At 50.8% G+C, this 18,997-nt stretch overlaps 6 protein-coding genes across 6 annotated transcripts; 2 read left to right on the plus strand and 4 right to left on the minus strand.

Annotated features, from left to right (window-relative positions):
• Positions 1–445: 445 nt before the first annotated feature.
• MFIFM68171_02789 (Nucleotide-diphospho-sugar transferase domain-containing protein) lies at positions 446–1,691 on the minus strand (the record flags this gene model as incomplete). The annotated part of the gene is made up of 3 exons (XM_071058211.1): positions 446–658; positions 713–1,185; positions 1,247–1,691. 3 exons carry the CDS (start codon positions 1,689–1,691, stop codon positions 446–448), a joined length of 1,131 nt encoding a protein of 376 aa, XP_070914312.1.
• Positions 1,692–3,314: 1,623 nt separating this feature from the next.
• MFIFM68171_02790 (uncharacterized protein) lies at positions 3,315–5,760 on the minus strand (the record flags this gene model as incomplete). Its single annotated transcript, XM_071058212.1, has 4 exons — positions 3,315–4,367; positions 4,418–4,696; positions 4,750–5,262; positions 5,314–5,760. The coding sequence occupies 4 exons, from the start codon at positions 5,758–5,760 to the stop codon at positions 3,315–3,317; spliced, it is 2,292 nt and encodes a 763-aa protein (XP_070914313.1).
• Positions 5,761–9,643: 3,883 nt separating this feature from the next.
• MFIFM68171_02791 (uncharacterized protein) lies at positions 9,644–10,281 on the minus strand (the record flags this gene model as incomplete). The annotated part of the gene is made up of 3 exons (XM_071058213.1): positions 9,644–9,853; positions 9,916–10,146; positions 10,216–10,281. 3 exons carry the CDS (start codon positions 10,279–10,281, stop codon positions 9,644–9,646), a joined length of 507 nt encoding a protein of 168 aa, XP_070914314.1.
• Positions 10,282–12,926: 2,645 nt separating this feature from the next.
• MFIFM68171_02792 (uncharacterized protein) lies at positions 12,927–14,134 on the plus strand (the record flags this gene model as incomplete). Its single annotated transcript, XM_071058214.1, has 2 exons — positions 12,927–13,028; positions 13,091–14,134. 2 exons carry the CDS (start codon positions 12,927–12,929, stop codon positions 14,132–14,134), a joined length of 1,146 nt encoding a protein of 381 aa, XP_070914315.1.
• A 672-nt stretch (positions 14,135–14,806) lies between these two features.
• On the plus strand, positions 14,807–16,184 carry MFIFM68171_02793 (uncharacterized protein; the record flags this gene model as incomplete). The annotated part of the gene is made up of 3 exons (XM_071058215.1): positions 14,807–14,986; positions 15,052–15,381; positions 15,441–16,184. 3 exons carry the CDS (start codon positions 14,807–14,809, stop codon positions 16,182–16,184), a joined length of 1,254 nt encoding a protein of 417 aa, XP_070914316.1.
• Positions 16,185–17,499: 1,315 nt separating this feature from the next.
• Positions 17,500–18,323, minus strand: MFIFM68171_02794 (uncharacterized protein; the record flags this gene model as incomplete). The annotated part of the gene is made up of 2 exons (XM_071058216.1): positions 17,500–17,794; positions 17,902–18,323. The coding sequence occupies 2 exons, from the start codon at positions 18,321–18,323 to the stop codon at positions 17,500–17,502; spliced, it is 717 nt and encodes a 238-aa protein (XP_070914317.1).
• Positions 18,324–18,997: the final 674 nt, after the last annotated feature.

Below are 18,997 nucleotides of genomic sequence, written 5' to 3' on the forward strand. Positions count from 1 at the left end.
TTCACACTTGTTGCAGCTCAATTGACGAGCTCTCTTTGCGTGCAAAGCGATCTCCCTCTGATCAGAGGGAGCTCTATCTGCACATGTTGTGTTGACCTTGTTTAGGCTGCAGGGACCCGATTTGTGGTGGTGTCGCCTGGCCTGTCTTGTCTATCTTGTCTGTCTGGCATTTGGCCGTCTTTGCCCTCCCCCTTGTTTTTGGTAGGTATGTGGGTGTAGATGTGTGTTTCTGCACCATTTCAACACATCGATATTCTATCTGATTAATGTTCTAATAATATATGGAGGTGATGGCCCCATGATCTACAATAATCTAAGCAACGATGAGGGTATTTAACGCTGAATACCTAGTAAGTCATCCCAACGGGAATATGGCCCAGGGCGCATATTGCGGTTTAGAACTACCGGTAGCGACGTGTATCTTGTTCCTAGGGAGGTGTCATCATCACAGTTCCTCGATGAGGATGTTTTTGTGGTTTTCTGCGTAATTCCTCTGCAGCAACTCTGCCATGCTTTGCATGAGCACGTCGCCTGTGCTCGACTTGGCCATCTCCTTATCGAGGGTATAGTGGCGCACAAATTCGCCCTTGCAGTCGTCAACAACATCAGCCTTGCCAAAGAGTCCTGGGTAGCCGTTTGCATCATTACAGGGTATTTCCTGTTAAGTGCTATCAGTAAACGTTGAAAGCAGGGGCGGTAGACGGGCACGTACGACAATGTTGTTTCCATCAGGATTAAAATCGTAGCGGATGTATTCTGAAAACGCGCGCTGTTCGTGACTCCAACGGTCTTTCCACTGCGCGCATCCAGGGTACCTCGTTTCAGATGTGCATTCCGTCCAGGCTTGCATCATGTCGTGGGTATGTGGGAGGTTTTGTAAAACTACCACCCCGCTATTGAGCACCACCTTCCCTTTGCTGTCCGTGCTGATGTTGCCTTCGCCTTCCCTGATCTGCTGGGTGTCGATAGGCATCGCGATCGACGTATTTTGCGAGATGTTCCACCGGTTGAACAGGAATTCGATGGGCACCTCGAGGTGCTGGATGATGGCATCGGCGTCGATGAAGACGACGAACTTGTAGTAACGTAGCACCTCCTGGAGGGCATGGGGCTTGATCCAAGTATTCCAGTGCCCCTTCATTTTCCGCGCGTGGAAGAACTTGTAATCGTAACCGTGGATTTGTGCTTGGATGGTTTGTCAGAACCGGAGACTCTCTGAACATAACCGCAGGTGCAGCAAACTCACAGTAAATAAAATGGTTGATATGAGACACGGTCAACAGACCGGAACCCGACGCACGCACAGTCTCCCAATCGATTTTATCGGGGTTGAATAGCTCGTTCTTCCCATTCGGATTCCTGGTGTCGATATCCACAACTAGGATGTCCCGCCCCATAGACGTTGTCCAAAATTCCCGGCCGCCATTGTCGAATTTATTGCCCCGCTGGTCAGTGTAGCTTTTGGCAGTGACCGGGAGTTTGATAGGTTTGTAGAGTTCGAAGATGAGGTCGCTAAAGCCGTGCGGTAATGGTGGCCGCTCTTTTTCGTGGGTGGATGACGCGCCACCTTTGATTGCCTGGATCGGCGCGGTGATGGAGCCGGCGCGGAATGCGGAAACGATAAAAATTAAGACAAGCACGGTGGGAATGCAAAAGGCGAGTATGCGCTGCGTACCAAAAGGCAACGCCATCTCGGAAAGGCGTGAAAACGAGCGACAAGTGAGGAGGAAGATCCAAGATGGGGCAAGTGTCTGGCGACGCGACGGGGTCTGGGGGTCAGCGGCCAAGGGCCTGCCTGTTCCTCCAGGTGCTGGTGCCCTGGGACCACGTTCAGATTTTTTGTGGGCCCTGGACCTCGAATCCGACGTGGTTGGTTCGATCGGATTTGCCCAGGTTCAGATTTGGCTTGAAAGCCAGACACAGCCAAGGCTGCGCCTTCCAGGGGCGCAGTGGATAACCAATCAACACAAGATCCCTGATATTGTGTAACCTGCACAAAACGATCCTTTCATACCTTACTGGGTGTAACGATAAATCATGCATAAGGAGACCGTTAGCACATATTTACGACGATAAAAGCATTAACTCTTCTAATTAGTGACCCAAGGTCGACAGACCGTTTCACTCGGGAGTCTTATAGGCCACTAGAACCCCAACCTACACCCCTTGAGAATTTTTTTAGTACATTTGTTACGGACCAACCGCAAGATACGGTTGGGGAGGAGCGCGGCGACGAACCAATCAATGTGAAGGGCCAAGGATCGAGAGAGCAAGAGCAAGCCAACTACCTACCTAGGGCGACCAAGATAGCGACGAACAACTTCTGAAGTTTTCCCAATTCGCAATACAACGTGTTGGCCACAGCTATCACTGAGGCATCAATTGTCTTAGATGCTTTAGCTTTACCGGATCTCGTTGAAACAACCTTTGGGGCCCCTTCAGTAATCCAGCAACCCAAGCTCCGCCTAGAGCACTCAAGCGCCTGGCATTTTGTAGTACTCAGAAACAATATGATGCCGACTGACTTATGGGTCAGCGAAGATGTCAATAGAGACAGAAAAAGGAACCAACTAGTTTGCTTCAAGAGTACTACCCATGGTCGAACATGATTGGGCGATAGAGTTGATGCTAATGATATTGAGGATTACATTAAGGTATCCAAGGGAACCGGGACACACCGGAAGCTGGCATGTTGGTTAAACTTAACACGACTTCAACATAGTGCTCTTATGCGAACTAGTCACTCAATACCCCTTGTTGTCACGGTTTAAAATTAGCCCCTGCCCCCTCAGGGGCAAAACAACTCGATGATGGTTGGTGATTATAAGCGGCATCTCGACTATGAGGATAAGCAGGCGTTAAGCTGGATTTGGGCTGAAGCCTTCACGGTAGGATGAGGCACTATTTATATCAGAGGTGACATCTTCCTACGGTAACATCATGCCATTTCACCGTCCCGCACATCATCTCACGCTCCTGGTCTTCGGTCTGCCGCTGCGGACGGCCCGAGTTACTCCCTTGCTGTCGGTTAAGTATCGAGGAATTCATCGTTTGCACAAATGATAATGTTCATAAACTCCCCTGCTGGCCTAGGGAACGAAGGCAACAACGACTTCGTCAAAGCGTGAGCATCTATTGTACGCAGCAATTCTATATCTGGAGGGACAACAGCCTAATACAATGCAAAGATGCTTTAACAGACCTACAGATGGACTTACGACTCACTTATACACACATAAAATGGACTCTGTGCAACGGTGCGCACCCATTGCCCTTCAAGAATATAATACATGCAGCTTATGTTACATCTTCTGTTACCAAAGCTCACAGGTCGGCTTTTTATCCTTGCATTTGAAGCTCTCCCTAAACTCGCGGCTATTGGCCATGGTGCCCAAGATTCTGGCCCACTTGGGAGCATGGGGGTCCGTGTAGATACGATTAATGGCGGCGTCGCGCCGCGACTTGCCACACCACCAGTTCGAATAGCTCACAAAAAAGAGCTGGCTTTGAGTAAAGTGCTCCAGGCCCGGAAGGTGTGCGTTGGGCTTCTCTTCTGAGCGGCGCTTCCAGGCCTGGAAAGACGCGGTGAGGCCGCCAGCGTCTGCAATGTTCTCTCCCAGCGTAAGACGGCCATTGACGTGTAATGGCCTGTTGTCAGGCCCCGGAACTGTGAACTTGGCGTACTGATCAACAAAGCACTCTGCCCGCTTTTCAAATGCCTTGACGGTCTCGTTCGACCACCAGTCGGTATAATTCCCGTTCTGGTCGTAATGCCGTCCGGTTGAGTCGAAGGCGTGCGAGAGTTCGTGGCCTGCCACGGACCCGAAGGCGCCATATGAGACATAGGCCGGGACGTCAATGTCAAAGACGGGAAACTGCATGATACCTGCTGGGAAGACGATCTCGTTGCCGGGTGGGTTATAGTAAGCGTTGACGGTGGGTACTGTCATGTCCCACTGGTCGCGGTCCACAGGCTTGCCAAGAGTTGACCACTCCTTGGCGACATCGAACGCGATGACAGAGACGGCGTTTGCAAAGTAAGTTTCGGGCCCGATGGTGACGTCTTTGTAGTAGGAAGCCAGGTCGTCCGGGTCCATAATGTTTGGGCTCTTGGTCGGGTAGCCGATCTTCTGCACAATGTTGCGTACCTTCTCGATGGCCTTCTCCGTCGTCCCGTTATCCATCCATTCGGTCGCCTTGAGCTTCTTGATGAATTCGTCCTTGATATCGGACACAATTAGATTACCAAAGTCCTTCGCCGCAGCTGAGAAGGCCTTCTCAACGAAAAACCGGGAGAGAATCCAACCAAGTCCATCATCGACATGACCAACGCAAGTCCGCCAGCGTTCCGGCTCAGAGTTTGGATCCTGGTGACTGTTAGCAATTTGCGGACTCGGAATATTCGCAGGCGCATCACCTTGCCAGCAAGCTCATTGACAAATCCTTTGTAGGGCTTGACGACGGACGAGTCAACATAAGAGTAAAACGCCTGAACCACCTTCCAAACGAAATAATTCTGCAGAACAGCAACATCGGTATTCTCGAGGATGGTGTGCAGCTCCTTCAGGTACTTGGGTGAGGTAACAATCACCCGATCGACCTTGTGGCCCGAGGACAGGCTAGAGATAACATAGGCAAGGTCAATTTTTGGCGCCAATGCCGAAGCATCCTGCAGAGACATCGGGTTGTAATATTTCTGCGCAAAGTAAGTCCCCAGCCCGATGCAACAGTCGAGATGTCACTGCTTACCGTCACGTCTTGACGCTCCTCAGTGGACGGCGACGCTGCAGCAAGTCTCTTCTCAAAATCCACAACCGCCGCCAAATTATCCTTGTTCCCCTCAGGGTTTAGCTGGGAGAGGACTTCAACTACTACGGCCTGATACTTCTCAACTAGTGCGTCATCTTCATACCGTTCCTTGGATGGTAGGCCGATTCTCCACGGCGGAGAGACTGAGACGACGACCACGTCCGGGTCCGCATCGTCAGCACCCGTACCGGATGCGACGAGCCCCGAGATGCCGTGCTTGGCGAGGAGCAGAATGGTCTCACTCAGGGCTTTGCCAGAGCCAGTAAGGTCACTGCCAGACGACGGGAAGGACGACTTGACCCGCTCAATAATCTTGACCAGAGGAGCAATGCCGATCGTTTTGATAGTTGGTTCATCTAGGCAGGCGTTGTACGCCGAGGTAAGCTTTTCGAAGTTGCTCTCATCAGCGGAGCGACTGGAGATGCCAAGTCTGGTGGGCGAGAAGTACGAGTGCTATTGAGAGTTAGGTGTAGGCCACATGAGTTCACGCATGTAATAACATACGCTTGAAGAGTTTGGATATGGCGCCTCGAGGATGTGACGAAGCAGGAGCTGTGAATTCTCGGACATGATGGTGCCGGTAAAGGCATCACCTTGATCGGGGCGCAAATCATGACGTTCTCTCCAGCCGCCGCAGACCAGCTCTTCAAAATCCGTACAGGGGTCGAGATCCTTATAATCAGGTGATAAATTATACAGAATCTCCGACGAGGCATGGATGCAGGCTGGCGTTAAGCAGATATCTGTCGTGGCCGGCTCAGCTGGTGTCGGCACGCGGGTTGCCGGCGCGGGGCGAAAGCATGCGTGAACCATTGCCAAGCTTCCTAGAATCAGGGTGGCACCGAGCAGGCGCCGGTATCGACGGCGAGACTGATCGATTCGGACGTTGCGGATATCACGGACCTCCTGATAGACGTCTGTCTGGGGTAACGGTATCTTTTCCGCCGCCATAATGACTGTAGTGCGAGACGTGACGTCTCACAGCCGTTACACCGTGCGTAAGAAATATCAAAACAAACCCAAAGATGCAGTAATCAGCGTGGACACCCAGCGTTGAACGAATTGCATGCGATTGTGGATGACCGATTGAAAAGGCAGTGATGCTCCGGGATGGTGATGATTGGAAGTTGGCTTGGTGAGCACGTGCAGGTGGCTGGGGTCGTATCCGGGTAAGGTGAGGCACTCACGGGACAACAAATATCCGATGGATAAGCAGAGACGGGACGGGACGGAGCCCCACGAAAATGTCGGGATTGGACAGCCTTACCCCCTTCGCAACAGCCGGCGGAATTACCATCCCACGTGCTCGGTTTGCTGCTACGTTTCTGTTATTTCTCTCTTGAAAATACTTCGGATATCACTTTTATCCATTCTTGATTCGTCGGGCCTCGCAACTCTGATAAGCACCGTTTTGGTGAGCTAGACGCTGTGGAAAGTAGCGTGACGTAACCTAAATAGCATCGAGACATCTTGTTAGACGCCTACATATCTTAGAATGATGAGCGGCATAATGAACAGCAATGGGCCCTTTATCAGTCTTTTTCGCTTGAGTTTCGGTCTGATCATGGCTATAACGACCTTTGGGAGTCGATTAAAAGGACGCTGTGTGCGACTCCGATAGGACTAGGGAAACAGTGAGTTCAAATGATTTCAAGCGCCACTGAACGAGTGCGGCCGGTTACCTTTGGGTAGTCTTATAGCTGCTGCGTACTGCTTACCACCCACGGCTACGCCCGAACCTGTTCGATTCTATTTGCAAGCCGCGCACTTATTTCCCAGAGAATTTATTGACTCATCTCTAGTTTGTCCAGACAGAGAGGTATTATAAGTATACTAGTTGGCCCATCATATTGCCCTGTGCAAAACCAGTAATTCGAATGGAGAGAGATAATCGGTGTTAATTATACCTTGATAGTTACAATCTTGCCCATCCTTGTCAGTGACATGTACCTTGCCGTTGCTTACTTCTCCTTAGATCAGGGCACCCGAGGAATTTGACGCAATCATGGTAAAGGGCTGCTAGCTAACTGATCCTTACGGATAATAACGTGAAGTAGCATGCCAGAAGGCTATGTTCGTGAGATTGATAGAGTTAAAAACGTGAAGTTGTAGCATGTGCCTTTAAAACAGCCGCTCTAATTGCGGTTGAGGTGAGCAGCGTGACAACCACTACGCGCACAAGCATCTCTTCGCTCGGCCTAAGGCGAGCTATTCTAATTAAACACGGATTTCGGAACTAACTGGCGCTGCCAGAGCAAATATGATGCAAATGTTCCCATAAGAAGCCCCGGCGGCGGCAGAAACCCTCTAATATAGGCTCGTTATCTGTCCAGGGTTCCACCAGGCTATAGCTTGTTGAAGACGTATTTCGTACCTCGATAACCATTATAGCAACGCCCGCACCACAGCAAACCATCCATTCCCTGAATATATCCTGATGATACGGATTTCTGCTGTTTTTAAACACGAGAACACTGAATGACATGTCTAGCCGTGATCGGGAACAACCGTCAATGGTGATTTTCTCGGGATTGACCTGTTCAAGAAGTTTGTGACCTTTAAGGCATGGGGCTTCGCACGCCCCAGGGTATTGACAGCGACCGCCCATGCCGTTTGTCGACCCTATGCTGTAAGATTTTCCAGAACATTCCGGTTGGCTAAGGTACTCACTGCTAATCTGCTCACATTCCATCCTTAGTATGCCAAGGTAGAAAATACCGCTAAACACCGAGAAAGAGACATATAATGGTGGTAGAGGCATCGAGGTATAATGGTTGACTAACGCTGCTCTGCCAGTGCAACGGCATGTGCCTGCTTCCTTCCGCTTCGGGGAATTCGGAGGGCTATGTACGATTGTACCGTACGGAGATTGGAGAAACTGCAGGGTGACTGAGGCGCTTATCGGGTGCCGCATTGCCGGGGTCACATTGGACCGATCTTGGGGGCTCGCATTGGCTTGATGGCGGTCGGGCGGGCTGTTGGTCAAAGCATTAGCAGGATAACTCAGAGCAGTGGTGGCGCGGCTCGGCTCAGGTCAGGCGATGTCTCTCTTCCTTGCGGATCATATATGACTTGAGCAGAGCTGCTCTCCTGACAATAGGTACAATGCACTCACATTTTAGGGATGTATCAGCTCATATTGATATGTCGCTAGACCGTATCCCAAATTTGCTTACTTGCCCAAGGTGCCTAATTTAATAACTAACGCTGAGAGCAAACACTAAGGGGAGGCAGCATAATGACAGAACTTCCCGCTTTCTCCGTTAAGTAAGATAAATGCGGTCTTATTATACATAAGCTTGGGCTAGGTGTTGTAACTGTTAACAGTTATAACCCTAAAGTGACTAGTACGCAATGGTTATAGAAGCCTGTTCGGTCGGAGCAATAATGGAGCATCTTGCCGCAACGTTCCCACTACCGAGCAGCATTTCCTGCACGCTGTACCATGTTAAAGTCTACAGTTACACGACTAGCCATGTTAGAGTGCTTATAGCAAAGGAAACGCTGTCTTTGAGCTTTCATACTTGCTCCTGTGGCCATTGCAACAGAGTTGGGGACTAATTCTGGCATCTAGCTTGTTATCTCGATCCAATGAGGAATGGAAATCACGAGAAGCGGCAGAGGAGAGTCAACACGGTACCCAGAAGCGGAACAACGGACACCGGAACCGGGGCTTGTTACCAAGGCAGAAGTAATGGCCTCAATTGCAGTGCTATTCAGTTGGAAAGAACCTTTCACAGAAGCACCACCTCTGCAACTGCCCACGCGTATAAGTGTCGTCCGATCTTGCAGTTAGCTGCCATGGAACCAGTTGACCCTCTGGGGGAATAAGTCTCAGTGATTCTAACATGTCACAGAACTCATCATCTTTCTCATGACCATAGCTGTAACCCCAGGGTGGGAATATGAGGTATCAGAATAACGTCGGATTCACAAGGTAGCTAGCATTCCTAATTACGTCAAGCATTTACCCACTACCTTTAAATCTCTGGCCTGTCACTCAAATACCGTAGCCTGATTCCCATATCCATAATACGATACCGGGAAGAGGCAAGCGGACCGGTGTCATTTCGAGCAGTATAAATATGTTTCCAGTCATCTACTCTACCGGAGCTGGCATACAAGTCCAGGTACGGTCACATATGAAGCTGACGCCTACTGACCAGGTCACAGAAGGATGCATCAAACTGATTATATCATCAGATCACAAGGACACATGCCTCCGCGTCGAAAAAGAAAATTGACGACCAGAGTTGTACGCTCGACTGACATTACAGCAAGTTTCCACCACCTCCCAATTTCCTTTCGTCGGCGTAACTGACACGTCATTGAGGAACAGACCAAGTACATAGGACACGTGCCAGCTATCAACTGCAGTTCATATCTAGAAATTCTCGAGCACCCTAACGACTACTTTGATAGAGTGTGTTTGACGTGTCGCAACCGGGAACGCCGCGGACGCTGTCATCCACAGTATATTGCACTAGCGAGCATGGACGTAGTGTCATTGAGTGATTTCGCGCTCCTACGGATCACCGTGATGATGAGGAACTGATGTCAATTCGAGATGGGGGATAGGGAGCGGATCGGAAGCACAGTTGCGCTCTGAACTACTAGTAAGTACGCCAGAAACCTAGGTAATTAGTGCAACACGAGCAGCACGTTGAAGATAAATGTACCCTGCGGCGATTTGATCTGAACTATAATCCAACTGTTTCGAGGGACTGCAGGTAAGTGCTTGATTAGGTCCACACGGTTAAACTAAAACAAAAATCTTATGAATTTGCATCACGTCTCAATTCCGCAATGTGCTTCCTAAGATTGTAACCCTCAACTATGACTGCCCACACCCATCCGACGCCTGCAGCGCGGTCTCAACGGATACAATTTTTGTCTTTGCATCGTTGACAGCGTCTTGCAAAGCCTCGATATAGAGACTCTCCGGAAGATCTGGGGCTGCAGAGAGCTCGTCCATCAACACCGCTGCCTGCGCCACATCGGCAGACACTTTGTTCAGAGCATCGCAGACCTCAGGGTTCTGGCGCTGTTTTGATTTTAGTCTGGAAGCCTCTCTGAAATATTTACAAGTGCCAAAGGATGACATACCTTGGAGAAGAAACTCCCGGCCGAGCTACACGCAGGAATCAGGCCATGGAGGTCATGAATGTTCAGCGTGGCCTCGTCGAGGAATGTAAGCAGCCGTCTCGACACGTTTCCTGCTTCCGTTCCATCCATGCGAAGAAGTATCATGGCGCCCTGCAACGTCCCTTCCAGTGTCCCATAATCTGTCATGATGTCCTGAATCTCGTCGCATGGAGTTGCCCGCGGTAACAATGGCTAAAGTCCTTTAGCTCTGGAACGTGCTAATATTTCACACCTCGAGTCATAATGAACGCTAGCACTTACGCTCCCCAGGACAGCAACGGGCAATACGAGAAGAGAGAAGATGCCACTCGTCTTAAGCCACCTCATGATGTCACGCGCACACGAAGGGTGCTCCCAATGTGAGATGTTTGGCTAATGATGAAATCGTGGATTACACGTCCAACCTTAGTTGCTTTTGAGCTAGCTTTTGTAAAACATTGTCGTATGAGAAGAATGATCACACCGGTGCCCCCGCACTTTGATGTATTTAAGGCGAGGATATGATGTCGTAGTAGTGGTATTATCCAGACACAGCCGGTAAGCGTCTAATTAATGCAGGCTAAGGCCAGCCACTCTCGGCACGGTGCAGTACAAAAGCCAAGTATCGCGGACCCAGCGCAAACCTTGCTTGAGGGCTTGATTAATCGGCTAAGTAAATGACCATTGGGCTGCTACTCCGAATCAATCAGCCTACCTTAGGCAACCCTAGCCGTCTCGATACCGTGAAAGGCTACAACTGACACAAATAATGGCAGCGACATGTCTCAGGCTCTTTATCAAGGGGTCGCCACCAGGGATAATTATAAATTACGGTACGCACAAAAATAATCAGTAAAACCGAATTGGCATGCGGGGCCTGCAGCCCATAATTAATACTCAAGTTGGTATAGCCGTCATAAGTCTGTAGGACCTACGGGTAGTTTAGACCCATTATATGGAGTATAAACAATTTCAGCATTATTGAGCCGAGTCCTTTGTCAAGTAAGAGGACTCAGGAGTCTATGTCATTGCGAGAAACAGGAGAGCAGGTCACTGTTTTTACCTGTTTCCTGTTGCTTCTGTGATGTTGCTCGGGCGACAAATGCCAAGTTTCTGCTGCTTGCATTTTTAATTACGGCCAGAGGCAGGACAGAAAACCCCCTCAACCGCAACAGTCGACAACCACTAGAGGGGGGGGAGAGGGGGGGCGTTATTACTATTAGTCAGTGGGTTAGCTAGGGTCAAGGCCAGAGCCAGGAGCACAGTCAAGGTTAGGACCCTACAATAAAAGAGGTACTAAGCAAGGCGTAGGAGGGCCGTTGGAAAAAGCAGGTCGGAGCCAGCCTACTAGGTTAGCTGATGAAGACCCTTAGGAGCTACTAGTTACCGACAAGGCACTACGGAAACCCCATAACCACACGAAAGCCGAGAGCTCCCTACTAGTATAAGCCCGGGCGGGGGCTACCGGCTTACGGGACTTCCTTATTAATCAACAAAGCCCCAGACTCCTTAACTCCCTACTATAATTGTGAGGGGGACTGGGAAACAGCGGAGCTCCTTGTTGTCTGGTGTTCCATACCATAGAAACATAGGACTTAGCCGAGGGCTGAAATTATAACCCACCGAAACCTAATGCTTTTGAGGAAGGTTTTGGGCTAGCCGGTGGATTCGGGCTGCTTAGTAGAATATAGCCTAGCCTGATGGCGAGAGCTAGAGGCCGACGAACCTGAAAGAGGAAGGGGATGAGGAAACGAAAGTCAGGTTCTAGGGGCCTTGACGGCCTTTATATGGCCCTCCTTTCTTTGGTAACAAGGAATGCTACAGAAACACATACTACACCCGCGTGCCCATCAAAACAAGAGGGAGGTCAAAGACGGCCAAATGCCAGATAAACAACTTAAGACGGATGAATCGGGCCAGTCAATACCTCAACAAACTGGGTCCCTGCAGCCTAAACAAGGGCAAAACAGCATGCGTAGATAGAGTTCCCTTTGATCAGAGGGAGACCTACTTTGCGGTAGAAGGGCCCGTGTCATGCTTCGCAAGGTGCGATTGCGGCGTCGCTTTTGCGCAACTGACCGGCACGTACTTTTAGGGTAAGATGGTGTAGGAGGGATAATAATAATCCAGTTGCGGGTAGATAACTTCACCAAGATAATTTTATTACAGAGAAAGTTGCACTGCTGTTTTGTGATGATTTCGAAGCTGTGGATAAAACCCCGTGCCACCCGAAAGCAAGGCCGACGGCGATGTAAGCGGCATCGCCTAGGATTGCCTCAGGTAGTGAGATAAGAGAAGATAAAACCATTAACGATCCATAGGAACACCAATTGTCTTGCCTACACGTGAATCTATGCAACATTGTTGCATCGAGGGTAAAGCGTGACGTACGCTCTGCAATTCTTCGAAATTCGGGCCGTTTGTTACGTTAGTGTGATTGTCGTTGGGGTCGCGGAGCTGTTCTCGGATTGGAGATAGACGCCGGAGAGTCCCCGACACTACTGACGTACCGGGCTCCAAGTCCCCAGGCATGGCCGCCAACAGTTCTTCGCGGGGCCCCAGATTGAGGCACTCAGCAACAACCGTGTGGGAGGCCCCCACCATGTGAGCTTGGCACAACGGTCTTGAAAAGCGACATGCCCTGCCCGGCGCCTGCTCTTCTAACCCACATTCGCTCTCTCCATGGGCATACCTCGGCAGCATTGGTGTAACGCCGAGCAAAGGGCCGAAGACACTGCGACGGTCCTGCCGTGGAAATTGAAATACCTCGAGCCAAAAAAAATTGGGGCGAGAAGCTCCTCGCCAGCATGACCTCCGCTGAGTCCACCGCTCATCCTGCGTCTTGATGTGACAGTGACGGCAAACTTGACTACCCTATTTAATGACCGTCGCCTTGCTCCGACCACCGCTTCGATCAGTGAGGTCCGCATTTCAATAACCTTCTCGGATAAACGCCAATTTCTCCAACTGCCAATTCACATCCAAAGACAACTATGAAGCTGACATACGCCGCAAACGTCCTATCCACGGCGGTGTTGGTTTATGGGCACGGATATCTGACAATACCCTCTAGCCGTACCCGGCTTGGGGCAGAGGTGAGGGAAGCATCCCAGTTCATGACCGCAAGTTTAGCTAACCTTAAGTCTGTCACTATCAGGCCGGTCTCGACTCCTGTCCAGAGTGTTCGATCCTTGAGCCGGTTGAGGCATGGCCGGACTTGACAGCGGCACCAGTCGGTCGAAGTGGCCCTTGTGGCTACAATGCCCGTGTGAGCATCGATTACAATCAACCGGCAGCTAACTGGGGGAACTCGCCGGTCGCGACGTACTCTCCTGGTCAGGTAGTGGATGTCGAGTGGTGCGTCGACCATAACGGCGATCACGGCGGCATGTTTAGCTACCGCATTTGCCAGAACCAAACCTTGATTGATAAATTCTTGACGCCGGGCTATCTCCCTACCGAAGCCGAGAAGCAAGCCGCCGAGGATTGCTTCGAGATTGGGACACTTTCGTGCACAGATGTTTCCGGGCAGTCCTGCGAATTCAGCCCGGACTGCTCCCCTGGTCAGTCATGTTGGCGCAACGACTGGTTTACATGCAACGCCTTCCAAGCAGACAACCGACGCGGGTGCCAGGGGGTTGACAATGCTCCTTTGGGGTCGTGCTACACTACTATCGCCGGCGGGTACACTGTCACGAAGAGGATTCGCATTCCTAACTACGTGTCGGACCATACGCTGCTGTCGTTCAAGTGGAACTCGTACCAGACGGGCCAAATATACCTCTCTTGCGCCGACATTGCCATCACCGATGGGACAGGCCCGTCAACAACTTTGGCTACCAGCACGCGGTCTACCGCAGCAACTCCAAGTCCATCTTGCTCCGCTGTCAACACCGTAGCTGTAACCTTTAAGCAACGCGTGACGACCGTCACCGGCCAGACCATCAAGATTGCCGGTTCAATTCCCCAACTCGGTAATTGGAGCCCGTCAGCCGCCCCAGCATTATCAGCCGCCCAGTACACCAGCTCGGACCCCGTTTGGACTTACACCATCAACCTCGCCGCTGGAACGACTTTCGAGTACAAGTTCATCAACGTGGCTGGAAATGGCGCTGTTTCCTGGGAAAATGATCCAAATCGGTCGTTCACCGTTCCACAAGGCTGCGAGACAAGCGTTGTTGCCGATTCGTCGTGGAAATAGTTTCATGTGCTGGAGAGAGCTCCGCTCCCGAGAATTTGAATGGAGATAAAGTCGTCTGGAGGGAGAACTTTCGAGAGGTAGTCTTAGTTTCATTTGATAATCCGTCAGAGAGCTGTTGAAGATTCACATGTGGCTTATGCTGGAACCGTCTGCACTCTAACGCATGGCGGGTAAGAGCACGAGCAGTTGGGAAAATGACGGTGGTGTTCACCTAGTTTGGCACTAGCACTACTCCGCATTAAACCATTATTGCAAACGAACGACCCGATCTCCGCATGGGAGAGCTGCCCGGGGCGATCCAAGGTGGCTAACCTGCTACGACCGTTTATTTCAGCCAATGGCCGCGCTGACTTGAGAAGGAGGGGGCGGTCCATCCCACCCCGCTTCCTGTAGCGAGCAAAGCCAGTCAGAAACGGGACGCGGTATTCCCGGGAAAATACGACAGCCAGCCACAGGTTTGGGTCAGAGCAGAGTTCGGGCCGGAAGAGCTGCATGAAAGAGGTTGTCGCCCGTACCTGCCAAGGCATGCCAAGAATGCACCCCCTGGAGGGCGGGTCGACAAGCTCCGTTGTCAATGAGGCAGCAGGTCGTCGATGATAAATACTGGCGCGATGAAGTCGAAATCTGACCTCGATCAAGTGTTCCAGTTGCACATCGTCTAGGGAAATAAAAATGTACGTGCGTGTTTCACACTTGGTCACAGTCAGCCTACTGGCTTTCAGAGCTGCGGCTGCCCCGGGGCGTCGCGACGACCCGAGAGGATTCGTGACCGTTGAGGGGGAGAAGTTCCGGCTCGAAGGAAAGGACTTCCACTTTGCTGGAAGTAACGCCTATTATTTTCCATTCAACGGGGTCTGTCAACCTAATCTTATCATCATAGCGTCGAAGCTCAAGGCTAACCAAAATATACATACCAGAACCAAGAGGATGTTGAGAAAGGCTTGACAGCAGCCAAGAACGCTGGACTCAGCGTCTTCCGTACCTGGGGCTTCAACGACAAGAACAGCACGTATGTTCCTGGAGGTTTGCCCAATTACGGAGGAGAAGGAGCCGGACCTTCTGAGGTCGTGTTCCAATGGTGGCATAACAACGGCACTTCAACCATCGATGTTACCGGTTTCGACAAGGTTGTGAATGCAGCAACCAAGGTTGGTATGAAGCTCATCGTCGCCCTGACCAACAACTGGGCGGATTACGGCGGCATGGATGTTTACACTGTCAACCTTGGAGGTACATACCATGATGACGTAGGTTCATCCAGCGTTTTCGCGGTGCGACTTGTTTTAGCTAACGCGGATGTAACTAGTTTTACACCGTCCCCAAGATTAAGGACGCCTTCAAGCGTTACGTCAAGGAGATGGTGACTCGCTACAAGGACTCCCCAGCCATCATGGCATGGGAACTCGCCAACGAGCCTCGGTGCGGCGCCGATGGAGTGCGAAACCTCCCGCGCAGTGACAACTGCAACCCTGAGGTGCTCGGGGCTTGGGTGGCCGAGATGAGCGCATACATCAAGAGCCTGGACCCCCGCCACCTGGTGACATGGGGTGGCGAGGGCGGATTCAACCGGGAGTCCGATGACTGGGCGTATAACGGGAGCGATGGAGGTGACTTTGATCACGAACTCTCTCTCGACACGATTGACTTCGGCGTGTTCCATTCCTACCCGGACTGGTGGACTAAGACGGTTGAATGGACCAATCAATGGATTCGTGATCACGCCGCTGCTGGCCGCCGTGCGGGCAAACCCGTTGTGCACGAAGAGTATGGCTGGTTGACCCCAGAAGCGCGTCTTGAGTACCTAGGCAGGACACATAACGCAACCAGGGTCGAAGTACTCGGCGAATGGCAACGTATCGCAGTCGATGAGAAGCTTGGCGGTAGCATGTACTGGCAGTTCGGCTTCTCTGAGTACTCTTACGGCCGCAACCACAACGACGGCTTCACTATTTACCTAGACGACGCCGAAGCCCAAACGCTTGTCTATCAGCATGCGAAAGAGATGCAGAGTCTCAACCGCCGTCGATGTGTGGGGACGAACAGGAAATAAGGCGTTGTTGTCGTAATCTAATAGTAGTTATGGTTAAGGCTCAGAGAGGAGACAATGCAAGGGTGTATTGACTGCAGCTGTACGCCTACCCGACACCTGAATATGCGAAGGAACCCCCTTCTCTCACAAGTCAAAGAACTGACCTTGATGCTGGCGCGAATGCGAACATGGAGCCGATGCCCGCACAGCGCTCACAGCAGTAGTCGGGCTGTGCTGCACTCGGGATCGGAAGCTCGATATTAAATCTTCCCGGATGCAATAGGAAAGGGCATGATCGCCTCCTTTGGCGAATCAGGAATACGCGGGATAAATAGCCAAGACGGCCCAAGGCGGCGATATTCCATGCAAGCGCGCGTGCATATCGTATCGCGATAACAAATCCACGTCCGCGTACCTATAAGAAGCGAGCACAACCAACAACGGTTGATGGGCCCCCATTATCGTTCTCCACGAATTTATATACGCTGAAATCACCAAGTTCTGCAATATGTGGCCGATCTCTAAGTCCGCGTTTTTCCTTCTAGCCCTAGCAACAGTTTCGCTTGGCCAGTATACGGGGCCATGCTCAAACTCGGCTTGTGGTGCCGAAGGGAGGCCTTGTCCAAGAGGTTATCTATGTGTACCGTACCCGAGCTTCAATCCCGCCGATCGCAAGGGCTGTACGTGCAGCTACGGTTAAGAGGACTGATAGAAGTCATGTATTTGAAGGAAACGCAAAAGGTACCACTAGAAGATCACCACCGAGATATGCCTCCGTTGCTAATCCCGAGATTAGTCCTAAGGGCAAATACCCAACATACTCTATAATCGTGTGACTCTGCAGATGTCTATATGATGTCCCAAATCGATCCGAAATGATGCTTGCAGAGGAAGAAGGGTCTTTATCGTTTCCAAACATTCAAACTCAACAATTAATAGAATGATATTATTTAACTAGGCACTACAATGATGTATAGGTTTAGTAGGTTTGCTATGCCGGCGCCTAACTGATGTTATCGCCTCACGCAAAGTTAACATTGCTAGCGCCGGCCGCGAATGCCAAAGGTTGTAATATCACGATCATTAAGTCTTGTGCTATTCGGCACAACAGACATGTTTTGGGCGTTTTTGAGAGACTGCACCCAACTGGCTTGAATTCAACCACAAAATGCTTGATTCCAATTCAAGCTCTACAGGAGTGCAGAACGACATTCAAAACTCAACATCTTCGCTCACATCACTTCACTAGAAGAGCTTCCTACCGTTGTGCTACAATATCCCAATCCCCGCTTCTGAATCTGACTGGTGGTACTTGTGTTATAGGCTGGTATCTTCTTCATTTCTCCTCAAATAGCACCGGCATGACTGGCAGCGTTCTCCTTCCGCCCCTACGTAAGGGGTCCCCGACAGGGTACACCTGAGGCTGCCGCGCTTGCGCCTCATCAAGTGATTGTGGTTCGTTTGCAATAGAACTTCGCGGAGTTGCCACGTCGGGGGCAGAAGCTTGCAGCATAACGAAACCGTCGGCGTATACACCGCTGTCATCATCCCCATAACACGACAGGTCTTCCTCGATGTACTCGTCTGGACAGACGAGATACAGCTCCGCGTTCCCAATAGCATAAGCCGATCTGGTGGTAAACACAATCTCATGTCAGCACGGTGAAGCAAGTGCCCAATCCCTAAAAACCTAAAGGAGGGAACGCTAGGAGGGGTAGGATTTAAGGTATTCACGTACGAAGGATTGGGCTCACTGCCACAGGCAAGTGACTGGTTTAGCGTGATTCTGGCTACATCCAGGTTGATCTGTAGCCAGATCTCAAGACTCTCGTCCCCGGGGGTGCCATGAATGTCGCACACATAATTGGCACGCAATGCGCAAAGGATCCTTTCCGTCTCATTCGTCAAATTGTTGGTTATCGTGAACGAAGCATTGCCAGGCCGCACCAGTTCGTCACTGGTATATGTCACATTAAGATCCTTTACCAGCCACAAATTCTCGATAGTCGCGCCATCGGAGCAAGCAGGGGCCGGTTGTTGTCTTGCGGCCGATCCATGCATTTGCTGCAAGGAGTGGGCAGTGGAAGTAGCCCCGATCCCGAGCCACTGGAATGGGACAATTGTAATGGCTATGCCAAAGAGATGCCCGAACGGCCTCATTGTGTTTTAGACGAGCCGAACGTAGCGATTAGCACGCTTAGCGACAATGTAAGCGAAGGTGTAGATGCAACAGATGATAGCTGGGGAATTCCAGCCGACTGCAAATCCCATAACCACCCAGTCACGATGTGGGCTGGGGAGTTGAGTTAGTTAAGAGCCGCATGCGTGTTCTGAGGAGTCCCCTTAGCTAAGCGGTGGCTAGAACAGGGACCGTGCATAATTCAATATCAGTTCAATACTCAGACATATTGCCTGTGTGCGGGTTGGACACCAATATATAACCCGTGTGAGGAATACCGGAAGGGAAATGGACTTGAATATACAATCTCGGATACCATCCACACCTATTTACTTTAGCCGATGCGCCAAGAAGTTACCCAGTAGAGAGGGGGCCCGGCACTGCAATGTCCTACCGGCATGTGAAAGCGGCAGGACAATAGATCACGAAAACCAACTTTCAATCAAAGCATACAATTACTACGGTTGTCAGTCGAGGGTCTGACTACCTTATGTTAACGGCAGGTTGTTTGGAAAAAAATGGAACCAGCGGATTAACAAAGGCACGGCAACAGGAAAAGTAATAGGAAAACATCTACGCGTCTACGAAGTCTCACGGTTCGGGCATTCAGTACATGACTCTGAACATATAAGCAAGTGTGTCCATCGCTCTGCCT

The sequence above is a fragment of the Madurella fahalii genome, assembly GCF_045866475.1.
Source record: "Madurella fahalii IFM 68171 DNA, scaffold_2, whole genome shotgun sequence".
Classification (NCBI taxonomy): Eukaryota; Fungi; Ascomycota; class Sordariomycetes; order Sordariales; genus Madurella; species Madurella fahalii.